The sequence below is a fragment of the Crocuta crocuta genome, unplaced genomic scaffold, assembly GCF_008692635.1.
Source record: "Crocuta crocuta isolate KB4526 unplaced genomic scaffold, BGI_CrCroc_1.0 scaffold343, whole genome shotgun sequence".
In the NCBI taxonomy this organism is placed as follows: Eukaryota; Metazoa; Chordata; class Mammalia; order Carnivora; family Hyaenidae; genus Crocuta; species Crocuta crocuta.
Window position 1 is genome coordinate 6,809,630 of NW_027532679.1, and position 13,545 is coordinate 6,823,174.

Here is a 13,545-nt window from a genome sequence, read left to right on the forward strand (position 1 = left end):
ATGAACAATATTTGCAACCTAATGGCCTACATATGTTTGGTGTGGCCTCCTTTGTGTTTTAAAAATCGGGACATTTTTCATAATTTTATTTCAATTTCCTCTGACAACTCTAACTAGAACCAAGCAGTGGCAATTCCATTCAGATTGGGTGTGATCACTCCAATGTGTATTGTTTCCAGCACTTCAGTGATTCAGAAACACAGCCCTTTTCTTTCATTTATCTTACTGGCTTGGTTTTGATAGGCACCTAGCCTTAGCCTACAAATATACAATAGAATAGCTTCATTAAAAACAAAGATACAGCTGGGGTACATGGGTGGCTCAGTCACTAAGTGTCCAATTTCGGCTCTGGTCGTGTTCCCTCAGGTCATGATCTTATGGTCCATGGGTTCCAGCCTGAGCCCTGCTTCGGTCTTTATGCTGACAGCTCAGAGCCTGGAGCCTGCTTGGGATTCTGTGTTTCCCCTTTCTCTGTACTCCCTTCGCTCATCCTCTGTGTCCCTCTCTCTCAAAAATAAATAAACATTAAAAAAAGAAAGATTCAACAATTAACAACCAAGCATCTTTTTGTCAACATAAAGAGGGCCAAAGTTCCTCACAGTACTGCAAGGAACAAGAGAATTGCAAAGATAGGGATTTATATTTGTTCTCCCTCTATTTGAATCATAATAGAAAAGCCAATTGCCTGCTGCCTATGAATATTGTTGTTTTGATTGGATTCTGTTCAAATGTCACAAAATAAGGTAGATTTTTAAGGCCTGTAGGATTCCAGGTGTGTCTGTGAGGCCTTTTTTCCTTCATTGTCAGAATGAATTTCTTCAACTTCTATTCTTGGCGGGAGCTACTAGTAATTCTCTCTGCTTTCCTTGGGCATAATTTAGGCTTGTGGATGGAATTTTCTATTCCTCTGCCTCCTGGACTCCTTACTCAAGTTCCCCACCTCGAAGACTTTCTGTAGAAAAGCCACTGGTTTTGAAATGACTCCCTACTATATAGCAGCAAGGTGTCTTTTGGTCCTCTTCACCTGTATCTCTCCATAAACTTTTTTGCTGTGGTCTGAACTCTACTGGACACTTCAAACAATTTTCACTTTCTTCTTTATGATGAGTAATGGGGTTTCCTCTGTGGCAGATGAACTAGCATGGCACAGAGGGATATCTCCCATGTATCAGTATCCATGGTAACATTCTAAGCAAGAAGGAAGCATGCTAACAGGACTCATCCACCCCAGAAATTTTCAGGATTGTCTCCAAGCAAAACAACAACAACAAAAAGGCATTTCCCACATAGCAAATAGAAAACTCCTTATATTGTTAAATGTCCTCTTGATCTCTCCTCTTTTACCAAATCTCTTCACAAAGCAGCCCCTATCTTGTGGTTTATATTCTTTACTCAAGCAGCTATCTCAGTGTAATTATTTTCATCGTTCAAATGTTTGTCTTTACATTTTCTCTGGGGCTGGGGAACCAAAAAGGGGCTAGTAAATCCTGGGAAGCATAACATTTTTTCATGTCTTTTCATTCTATCAATGTCCTCTCCCTTCATTCAAATGGAAAATTCACCAAATCTATTTCCCTACAGAGTGTTTTACAGAGAAACAGTCATTCCTCCCCCTTCCCCCACCACTGCCCCTCCTCCCCCTACAGTGTAACCGTGATTTCTAAGACTGCACGATTTTAATAAGGATTCCTGGCAGATCTGATGAGACAAACCTTCTGTCACTGGTGATATAGTTTACGGGCTTGCTAAAGCCTCTCTTGTTGCCATAAAAGTCAGTCCTTGCAAGTGTGTGCGTGCAGTAAGGAGTTTAAAAGCACTGGGAAGACACCACGCATGTGTTAATTCGTGCTGCAGCAGAGTGCATCACTTCCACTTTGACCTCATAGTTAATCTGCGTGATAGTTAATCGCGCATAGAGTCTTTGATTTTTTTAATTTCTTTTAAACACTCTCTCTCTCTCTCTCTCTCTCTCTCTCTCTCTCACACACACACACACACACCACACACACACAGTTTTAGCCCTGCCTGCCCCCACTAAAAGAAAAAACAAAACAGGAAAAAAAAAAGCACCACCTAAAACGATGGACCGGGGGAGTATGTGTAAGTGTCAGGGGCAGGAGTATGTGTAGAGTGTGCGCGCATCTCTCTCCCTTATTTGTCTCCCTGTGCGTCTCTCCCTGAACCCTCCCCCTGCCTCAAATACATTATTCCCCCAGACTTGGAAGCCGCTCCCAGAGCTGACGCTTTGATGGTATCTGCAAGCGTTTGTGCTGATCTTATTTCTGCCCCCTGAATATTAATTCCCAAAGCTGGTGGCAACACAGCACCTCAGTGACGGGACCTACTAGAGGCAGGTGGGGGGAGCCACCATCAGATCATAAGCATAATAATAATACAAAGGGGAGGGATCCTTCTGCAACCAAGAGGCTAGAGGCAGAGGAGGAAAAAAAACCCTGATGAGTCCGACAAATATATGGAGCACAGGAAGCTCAGGCTACTCGACTCCTGTATTTTCACAGAAAATGACGGTGTGGATTCTGCTCCTGCTATCGCTGTACCCCGGGTAAGATGTGCTGTTTTCAGCGTTGTTTTCTTCCGGAGAGGTGGGGGAGGGGGTAAGAGTGTGGAAATAGGGAGACCACCCAGATTTTAAACACTGTTCTGGGATATGGGGTTATAATTTAAGGGAATGTGAAAATATGGGGCAGAAAAGAGAGGGAGGAAAGAAGAAGGTGACTTTCATTTATGTCTTTTTAAAAAATTTTATTTGTTTCGTTTAAGAGTGGAAAAGCTAACGTCATAAAGACTTTGTATTTGGGGAGTAGCATTTTGATAATACTGCAATCTGATGTGGAGGTGGGCTTAACTGATACATGCCGGCCATTGAGGCCATGTTGGAGGAATTTTGGGAGGGGGGGTCTGGAGCAAAAACTGCAAATGGGATCTTGGCTCACACCCAGGAGACGTATGTGTGTGGCGGGGAGGGATTCTGTTCCTGTACACCAAATATTGTTTGCTCCTGCACCTGGGCATTCTTAAGATCAGTCAGTCAAATTTCGTATTCATCCCCATTGACCTAGCAGCAGATTCCCTGATGGGCAGACATGGTTCAGCACCAGGGACAGCAGTCCCAGTTAGGGCCAAAAGGAAACGAAGCTTATCGAACCCCATAGGACACTCTAATTCTACACAGGACATCCCTGTAGTGAAGACGGAAGGCCAGGGGAGCCAGGGAGCACTAAAACCCGAGGGGGGGGGAGGCAATTCTGATTTCCCTCCACCTCCCAGGAGATGGGAGGGGGACTGTGGGCATGGGTGGAGAATGTAGTTGATGATTTTATAGAGGATATATGGCTAGAAAAGAGGTGGTCTTGTTGCAGTGTTGAAAAATAAGCTGAACTAGGTGAATGTTAAGCCAAAATTGTGAAGTTATGCACTGATACCTTAAATTTAGCCTTGCTGCATTAAATGGAAAAGATGGGTAGGGGAAGATGAATTTCTAAAAACCCTAGCAAGTATGTGCTCTGAAGTCTTTTGTAGCTATATTTTCCTGAACTTCACTGCACCAAAAGTATCAGGAGAATATTCCTCCATCTATAGGTCATCAGTTACCTACACACCTAAATAGCCCCTGGCACCACACCTACACATACCCTCAGGATTTCTAGCCAGGGCCAAAGGCAAGTTAGAAGTCCACTACTTACACTTCTTACTTTCTTCTAAACTGTCATTTTGAAATAAATCTTTATAAGAATTACTCTCATCCCTTTCACCTCCTACCTCACAAAAATAAGAGAAAAAACTAGCCATAGAAGAAATCAAGTCATTGTCCTAAGGTTTTTGTGGAAGTTGATGCTCTCGTGTAGTAGTTGTGTCAAAAGAAGACAAAAGGGATGAGGGCTAAACTATTATTTTATTGAAAATTTCTAGTCAACTTCTCTGGTCCTCCTCCCTTCTCTAGGGTAGGTATTGGGAGATACAGATTTCTGGTAAAGAGGAGACCCAGGGAAAACAAGGAGTGAAAGCCTTTTCTTGGAGTTTCTAAGTAGAGACAAGTTCTGCTTAATTCTTTCAGCACTTTTCATACCTTTGTTCTTTACTATAAAAATAGAATGTGTTTTTCTTAAGAGTATAAGATTTAGTGGCTTTCTCAGAAGTATAAACTGCCTTATACTGGAAATTGTTCTATGGAATACATTTGAGTGGAATCCTGGAAAAAACATTTTTTCTGTTTAAAATTTATGCATATATTTTTCTGTTCAGTGTTGTGTGTAGCTCTTAATTTGTTTCAGAAACTAAGGAGTTGATAGTTGCTATGGATAGAATATCATCCTCATATTCTTACCATTTATGAAACCTGTGGATTGAAATCTACACAGGACATAGGAAAATGTGTCTCCTTCCTCTTCATGTCTATCTTAGTAAACAATTTTATAACTTAATAGATGAAGATATTTTTATCTCCAGTGGCCTTATTTTAATGAAAAATGTATAACTTTATTATTATTCATAATTGTATGATATTTAAGATGTTATTTTGTTTCCACAGCTCTGACTTTTCTTCTCCAATATTATATAAAAAGTAAAACTTTAGTGATACATTTTAATTTTCAATTCCTTGCCTAGTACCCTAGATGAGCTTTTTAGATAGTTCTAAATAATGGAAACTATGTGTCATGTAAACCCTCCAGTAGGAGAATTTGCACATTTTGTTAGTAATGAGAGGGAATGGAGTCATTGCAGTTTAATGCAGAGAATGTGATCAGAGTTTCAGTTTACTGCAATCTCATAAAAAAAAAAAAAAAAAGCCATTTGAGTGGCTGAATAGGGCCGGATGGAAATAGAAGCTTTGATGTCTAAAGCTGATTCTAAAGGAGGACAAAAAGCATCTGGGAAAATGTAGGATCCTAAAAGCCAATTTAAAAGAAGGTTTAGGGGTAAATAGTGGCAGTAGAACTACCTAGAGAGTTGAAGGGAACTTTAAAAAACAAATATTTAATTGGCTTTTTCATTTGTATAACTGCTAAGAATAAATTTTTATCTCTTATTAAATTGACTAAATTTATTATGTTGTGTTTATACAACAGGAAAACCAAGAGGGATATCAAACATTGGGGAGAGGATGTTAACACCTAATATCTCTTCTTATGTGGGAAATATTAATTTCTGAAACTCAAAGTTATGTAAACTGTCCTGTTACCTCTGTATAGTGCTATCATATCACCTAGAAAACTTACTAAAATGGAGATTCCTGAACCATATACTGAAAGATTCTGAATTGTTATTTCTGGGATGGAGCTCAGGAATATTCACTTTCAACAAGTACCCTAGACCTTCATTGAAAAAAAGTGGTATTTGCTTTGCTGATTTCCAGAAGTTTATTCATCACTGTATTTAATATTTACAAGTGTTTTGACTATTGCTACTTAATTATTCAACTGACCACAATAAGTCAATTTCACATACAGACTTTTTCATTTATAACATTGGGTATATTATATAAACCACAAAAGATAAAGAATACCTAGAAAGAATATTAATAAACCCAACTCATGTTGAGTAAACGTTGGCTGAAAAAATAAAATATACATGTATGTATGAATGTGTGTGTGTAATTATGTTCACAAACTATATACACTCCATGTATAACTATTCATACATACAGGTTTTAGAACAAATTTTACAATTTTATAAACTCTTTCAATGTAGCTATATTCTATCTCAGAGTGAAAATACCCTAACAAGAAAAAAGGAATTGTAATATAATAGAACTTTTTTAGAATAAATAGGAATAAGTGTTAAAAGTCATTTTTATTTATTTAAAAGTCATTTTATTTCATATTTATAAATAAGACTTTTATATCAATTTTTTCAAGGTTAAATTGAATGGAGGCGAATTTGATTAACTTTTTGATACTAAATGTAACCTTTACTTTGAAGTTCTAGCCCTAAATTTTATTTCATTTTTTAACTTAGTTTTTTATTTTTGGGGGTTTATTTTGGGAGGAACAGAGAGAGAGAGGGAGAGAGAGAGAATCCCAAGCAGGCTCTATCTACACTGCCAGCACAGAGCCTGACTTGGGACTTGAACCCATGGACCGTGAGATCATGAGTTGAAATCAAGAGCTGGAAGCTTAACTGACTGAGCCACCCAGTGCCCCACACTGAATTATAAAAGAAGAAAACTGAGTTCGAGATTTGTAAATATTTTCTATTCTTAGCTGTTCCCTGAACAGAAATGCTTCAGGTGACTCTTCTGGTGCACTGCTAAAGATCTTGACCTATAACCAATTTTTCGTAGTTTTTAACATTATTTAGTAGGCTATGATCCTGCATGTAGAGAGGATGTTGTGATTCTTTATTATAACACTGTCTGTTAACAGAATTTCTTTATCTATAAGCCTATACTTTCCTATATTTCCAAATCTTCCACTTGGTTTTATTTAGAAGAAAAATAATTTCCTCAGCATAGTTAATTGCTTAGTTAAATTTCAAATAGTTTACCCTGAGGCAAACATCTACCTGGGGGGAAAAAAAAGAAAAAATATTATCACCTGATATTTCTCAGAATCCAGATGACCATCACACTCTACACAAAACATTTGACTTATAGACAGAAATTTAAGAATCGGCTTTTAATTTAAATAGTTACATAAATGTCTGATATCTTAGGCTTCATTTAGAATAATCTCCTCTAAAGAATTAAACTAAAGAATATTTAATGATAGCAGTCTTTCTTCCACACACTTGAAAATTTGGTTCCATATCAAGAAATTTTTAAGTTGGGAGTCCCTGGGTGGCTCAGTTGATTAAGCATCCAACTTTTGGTTTCAGTTCAGGTCATGGTCTCACGTTCATGAGTTCAAGCCCCATACTGAGCTCTGTGCTGACAGCATGGAGCCTGCTTGGAATTCTATCCCTCACTCTCAGTCTCTCTGTTCCTCCCCGACTCGCACTGTCTCTGTCTCTCTGAAAGTAAACAAACATTAAAAAAAAAAAAAGAATTTTTCAAATTGAAAGGAAGTTAATATTAACTTTGGAGGCTTTATCTTTGTTGTTAATATGTTAGTAGAACTATGGCCCTTGTCACTGACACAGTTTCCTAGCCATTCCAAGATAGGCTTTTCATTGTTCAAACACAAGTAGGCTTTGCTGGAATAACACATACTTGTAATTGAAGGGGAACAGCTGTATATTTGTCTCACTACATAGACTTTGGTTCTACAACCAAACTTGAGTTCATGGCAGGGTTTCAATTATTACAAAGGATCTTTGCTTAACAAGTATTCTTGTTTTCACCACTATTATTTTATTTGCTATTCATATGGTTTTCCTTATTAATGGGTGGAGAGCGTAATACCAGTGCTACTTATTTAGCATTTACATGGCACTTTATCTATAGAATTATACAATGATATTTTAATGATATAGAATTATTACCATATTTTGCACTCTTATCACAATACTATAGGGATTAATATGATTTGGAGTTAAACCTTATTTTTACTCCAAGCCACAAATGTGTAACTTAAAGAAGGGTTTTTTATTTTCTTTTAAAGGATGTTTATTCCCCAGAATATGGGAGAAATGAATAACAAACAACCCTCCCAATAAAGTCAACTGGAGAGGCTTTTTATATCTCAAAACAATCCAAGTATTTTCTTAATGTTAGAAAAACAAAAGGGTGACTATACTTGTGTAGTTTGGATTATTGACCTAGGAATGTGACTAGGGGAGTCTTTGTGTGTGTGTGTGTGTGTGTGTGAGAGAGAGAGAGAGAACTAGGGGAGTCTTAATCCTGCTGTACAAGTAATATTGAAGAAGACTCAGAGTAGTCCCTTAACTTCTCCATATCTCAATTCCTACAGCAAAAAAGTCACAAAAAAGTATTATCTTCCTCATCAAACTCATGAGACCAGAAAATAAGAATGTGCATGCAAATATTCTCAGAAAAAATAAGACCACAATTTCTAGGTGTAAGTTCATACTCCTCTGGAAATTAAAGCTTAAGCACTTTGATATTAAGCTATCACATGCCAAAGTTAATTAAGCAGTTGCTTGTATTACTGAGGTGATTAAAATGTCAACCTTAAATATTAACGTATTGAACACAGAGATATCCAGATATTGAGGTAGTAATATTATTTCTACTTGAATAGTATAGTTGCCTCGATTTCATCTTTCATTTTTTTTTCTAAGTATTTTTGTAGATCTTTAATTTCATGTCTTCTCTTAGGAGATGATACTTAAAATTTGCCTGAACTTCTCAATAACAGATTTATTGAACTTGCTATGTACAGTCTAGAAATTATGTTTCTCTTCAAACCTCATCTGTTAAATCTCTTTTCCTCACACCAGGACAATATCTAAGACAAATCCTATATGTTTCTCATTTATTTTAAAGTTGAGAATAATCTTGTTTTTAGCTATTAAACTCATCTAAATTGATCTTTCAACCTCCCAATGAGCTTTGTTTTGTTTTTGTCTTCTATTCTTTTGATCAAGCTTGACCTAAGATTTGGCCTTTTCGTCTCTTGTATTATGCTGTTTTTGAATATTTTTTGAGATTGGAGTGGAAGGAAAGAAGATAATTAAAGGAGCAGAAAGATATTAATTTAAATTATCTGGGTGACAGATACCTAAATGCTGAGTTACTCTTTCATAGTATGATTGGATGGGTTCTATGAAGATACTCTTTCTCCTTTCCACTTTTGGAGACCTCTGGCATCACACTATTCCCTGACATGAGTTATACTATATGATGGTTGATGTCAGATGATATTCCTTCAGCTCCACTCTAAAATATATTCACTGTGATTCCTTGCTAGCATCATCTCTCCAGATAGACAGTTTTAAAAGACAATTCCAACATAATTGTTTGTTTTGTTTTGTTTTGTTTTGACATTCATTTAGCTCATGGGAAGGGAAGGAGGGAGGGAGAAGGAAGGATGGAAGGGAGTGAGGGAGAAAGAAAATATGAACTGATAGACTTAGCAAACTCTCTGTCTGATTCTGGAAGTGAAGATCTTTCTGACTCTATTCACTATTGGGCTCATTCAAACAAGCCTATGACCTTTAGACTTTTTCAGGAGAGAATCAGCCTAGTCATTTGGACTGTTCAGATTATAGAGAATATAGGCCAAATTTACCTAAGATTTCTCTACCCACTCTGTGTTCAGATAGCACTAAGAGGCAGGTATGCAAGTTTTCTGTTTGGGGTAGAGATAACAATTGCCCTCCTTAGTTTTCCCTCACAGTGGACATCTATGAGTTGATTTCTTGACTTTCTTTTTAATTGCCTTGAGCTAGAAGTGGAGCAAGTACCTCCATGGGAGGAGGGGATATGAAATTGCACAGCTCTTTCTACTCATAGGCCAGTAACCTTCTTCTACAAGAACGCCTCTCTCATTGATTTCTTATACTTCTATCATGTAGCTCCAAAGTAGGTAAAGGAAAAGGAATCCATGACCTGTTTTAGCCTTCTCTAGCAAGTTCTGCCTCTTTTTGGTAGCCTGCCACATTTTGTATTAAATGAGTGTCTAATCCTTCTCCCTCCCCCCCCCCCCATTTTCTTTCTGTCTTTTCACTTTGTCNCCCCCCCTTTTTATTTCTGTTCTCAACATTGGTCATGACAACAGAGAAAGTATATTTAACATTCTGTTCCCAGGGCACCTGGATGGCTCAGTCAGTTAAGTGTCTGTTATGACTTCGACTCAGGCCATGATTTCACAGTTCATGGGTTCGAGCCCTGAGTCAGGCTCTGTGATGACAGCTCAGAGCCAGAGCCTGCTTTGGATTCTGTGTCTCCCTCCCTCTCTGCCCCTTGCCTGCTCTCTCTTTCTCTTTTTCTCATTCTCTCTCAAAAATAAACATTAAACATTTTTTTACTAAAAAAATTCTGTTCCCTTTGCAATGTTTCTCCCAGACATTCACTAGCTAATTCACCTACTTCAAGTCTTTGCTCAAATATTACATTCCCAATGAGGCTGATACTGATTATTTAATGTAATAGTGCAAACAACTCTCAACCTTGTACTCACAATTCCATGTACCCTCACCTATGTTTGATCCTTCCTTATACTTCAGGCCTTCAGTAATTAAGTAGATAACTTTATTCCATGTTGCATACAGGTTTATTATTTTTACTTTCTATTTTCTGCCTCCCTTAGCTAGAAGCCAGAAATAATGAAAGTAAAGTCACTGATATGTCTCCTGATATAACCCAGGAGAAGGTTATAAAAGCCCTTTTAGAGAAGGGCTTTGCCTTGAATAGATGCTTAATAATTCTTTTCTAAGTAAATAATTAAAATTGCATTTTCTTTTCCTTCAAATTTGTCTTTTTCTAAAAAAAGAAAGGAAAGTCTTTTTATTTTCCCATCAGTATCTCACTCTAAGTTCAACATACTTAGCTGCCGGTAAAAAACAACAACAACAAATGGGTCCTATAGTGTAGTGTAGTCCTTAAAGAACATAAGCTATGGAACCACACTTAATCAGAATTCCAAGTCCTATCCCTATCATTACTTGATGGCCCTTAGTCACCTTCATATAGTCTTAGTGTCTTTATATTAAAAAAAATGAAGATAACAATTTTTCATAAGTTTATTCTGTGCCATAATTGATATGATACATGTTAAGGTCTTTACACATAGTAATCATCCCTTGTAGGTTGTCATTTTTGTTATTGTTTTTGTTACTACTATAGGGTCTATTTCCTGGAGATATTCCTAGAAGGAGAAATCTCTTCTCCACCTCTGTTAAACTCTAAATTTTAGAAGAGTGCATAAGAGAGTTTCTTAATAAAAATTCTCTAATTCTTCAGTCTCCTACCTTAACTTGTATAAGAAAAGAAAATAGGGGAGAGGTTCCTACATTTGTAGAATGCCTATGCTAATCGTTCACCTTAGATCATTATTCTAAACTTAATATTTCTAACATATGTTGATTAGATACCAATATAATAAGAAAATATATGTTAACATATGAAACTTCTTCTTGAAGATAGCTTCCTTAATGATCTGCAAAGAAGGATCTTTTTCCAGAGATAGTGTGAAACCACTGCCTGGGTGTCTGAGCAAAATTACTCAACCCATTATTCAGAGCAAACACATGTTGTTACTCTTGATGAAAATTTGTATATTAGGCCATGAAATGTAAGCAATGGATTACATCTGGAGATGAAGGTGGAAGGAGACAATCCAAGCTGATATTTTGCTATTCAATGTCATGACTAACTCTTCATTTTTCTTTGTGCCTAAGAGGTCTGATCATAGAATTAAACTCAACATTATATGTTACATACGGTACTATATCAGTCATCCGAAGTATCTTTCTGATTTCAGTTTTGCTATCTTACTAATTTACCACACAGCAAATAGACTTTTCTTGTATCAGATATTTTTTAAAATAAAGATAATTGAGATGTAATGAAACATTCCGAATTTAGATGTATAGTTAGATGAAATTTTTTCAAATGTATCCACTAGTATAGACATCCCTCCTATATACATATACATAACATACATACATATACACATTCATTTTTAATATATATTAGTTTCCCTCACACCTGCAGATTTTCTTGTGCCACTTTCTGATTAACTACCTGTCTACTCTCCCTTTCCTCCCTTCTGATAGTCTCTTTTATGACTTTTCTCAGCATAGACTATTTTTTTTCCTGCTCTAGAACTTGATAGTGATTAAATCAACAGATTCTGCCTAGCTTCTTTTGCCAAACATAATGTTTTTGAGACATAATAATATTTCATATATTATGAGTTCCTTTGTATTGTTTAGAATCCCATGGTAAGAATTGCAACATGTTTACCCAGTCTTCTGTTAATGCATCCAATTTGAGGCAGTTTGGATGCAGCTCATAAGAACATTATTGTACAAGTGTTTCTTTGGACCTGTTTTCATTTCTCTTGGTGGGAATGGTAGCACATAGAATTGATTTATTTTTATAAGAAATTATAAAAATTTCAGAATGATTTTCTAATGTGTGAAAGTTCAAATTACTGCAAATCCTTACAACTTTAGGTATTGTCTGCCTTTGTGTTAGTAATCTATTTCTATATAAGTAGTTATCCAAAACATTAAAAAAAAAAACATATCTCACAAGGTTTCTGAGGATCAGAAATCCAAGGGTGACTTAGCTAGATGATTCTGGTTCAGAATCTCTCATGAGGTTGCATTCAAGTTGTTGGACAGGGTTCCAGTTTTCTGAAGGTGCTGGAAAATCCGTTCCCAAGTTCACTCCTATATTGATAGGAAGCTCCATTTCCTTGACCAGTGGTCTTTCAACGGTGATGGAGAGGTGGAGTGAAAAAAAGGAGAGAGAGAGAGAGAGAGCACTCAAGATAGAAGCCACAGGATTTTACAATAAAATGTTAAAATTATGAACCAATATTATTGCCATGTGGTATTAGTAACATAGAACAATCCTGATACACAGTGCGAAAGGTTTAGGTAAAAGTGTGAATGCGTGGATACCAGGAAGATAAGGATCACCTGGGACATGTTAGAATCTGGTAACTAAAGCCTTTGGGATTTTAACCATTATAGTGGGAGTAAAGTTGTACCTATTTAGGTTTTTTGTTTCTTTTGATTCATTTTATTATTCATTTGTAGGAGTACTTAGGAATTTTAGATAAAAGTCCTTTGTCAGATATATATACTGAAAATATTTTTCCAATATATAGCCTTATTTACTAATTTACCTAGGTGAACAAAATGTTCAATTTTAAAGTACAATTCATCATTGTTTCTATTCTGGTTAGTGGTTTTACTGGCCTAAGATATTTGCCTCCCTGAAGTTTGCAAAAATATTTTCATATTTTTTCTAGAGGCTTTGTAGTTATAGCTTTCTCTTTTAGTTCTTTGATCCATCTCAATTTTTTATTATTCTTACTTAATATGTTAGAAGATGAGATTCATTTCCCCTATACATTTATCCAATTGTCTCAGCCCTATTTTTTGAGATTTTCCTTTTCCTATTGACTTTCCTTTGAACTTCATCAAAATGTTACTAACATATATGTTGAAGTCTGTTTGTGAAATCTGTATTCATTTCCATTGGTCTACTTGACTATTCTTAAGTCACTACCATATAACTTTGATCATTGTATCCTTATGGTAAATCTTGAAATGAAGCACTGAATATAAAATACATCCTTGGGGTGCCTGGGTGGCTCAGTTGATTGAGCGCCCGGCTTCGGCTCAGGTCATGATCTCACGGTTAGTGGGTTCGAGCCCCGCGTCCAGCTGTCTGTGCTGATAACTAGCTCAGAGCCTGGTATATATACCAGGAGCCTGCTTCAGATTCTGATCTCCCTCTCTCTCTGACCCTCCCCTGCTCACACTGTCTCTCTCTCTCTCTCAGAAATAAATAAAAAACATTAAAAATCTGCCTTTAAAAGAAAAAGAAATACATCCTTATGTGTTCTTCATTTGCAAGATATCTGATTTGTCTATTTTACATCTTTTAAATCCTTACATATTTTAGTAAATTTGTCAATTTATACAAAAACAAAAATGGACTGCTGT

The 13,545-nt window shown here is 36.5% G+C and overlaps 1 protein-coding gene across 2 annotated transcripts in view; it reads left to right on the plus strand.

Annotated features, from left to right (window-relative positions):
* Positions 1–2,217: 2,217 nt before the first annotated feature.
* The window catches only part of GABRG2 (gamma-aminobutyric acid type A receptor subunit gamma2), a 108,550-nt gene continuing 97,222 nt past the window's right edge, over positions 2,218–13,545 (plus strand). For both annotated transcript variants that reach the window (XM_077780763.1, XM_077780764.1), the window contains exon 1: positions 2,218–2,563. In XM_077780763.1, the coding sequence (XP_077636889.1) occupies positions 2,457–2,563 (107 nt within the window). In that variant the 5' untranslated portion in view covers positions 2,218–2,456. The remainder of the gene's footprint in view (positions 2,564–13,545) is intronic.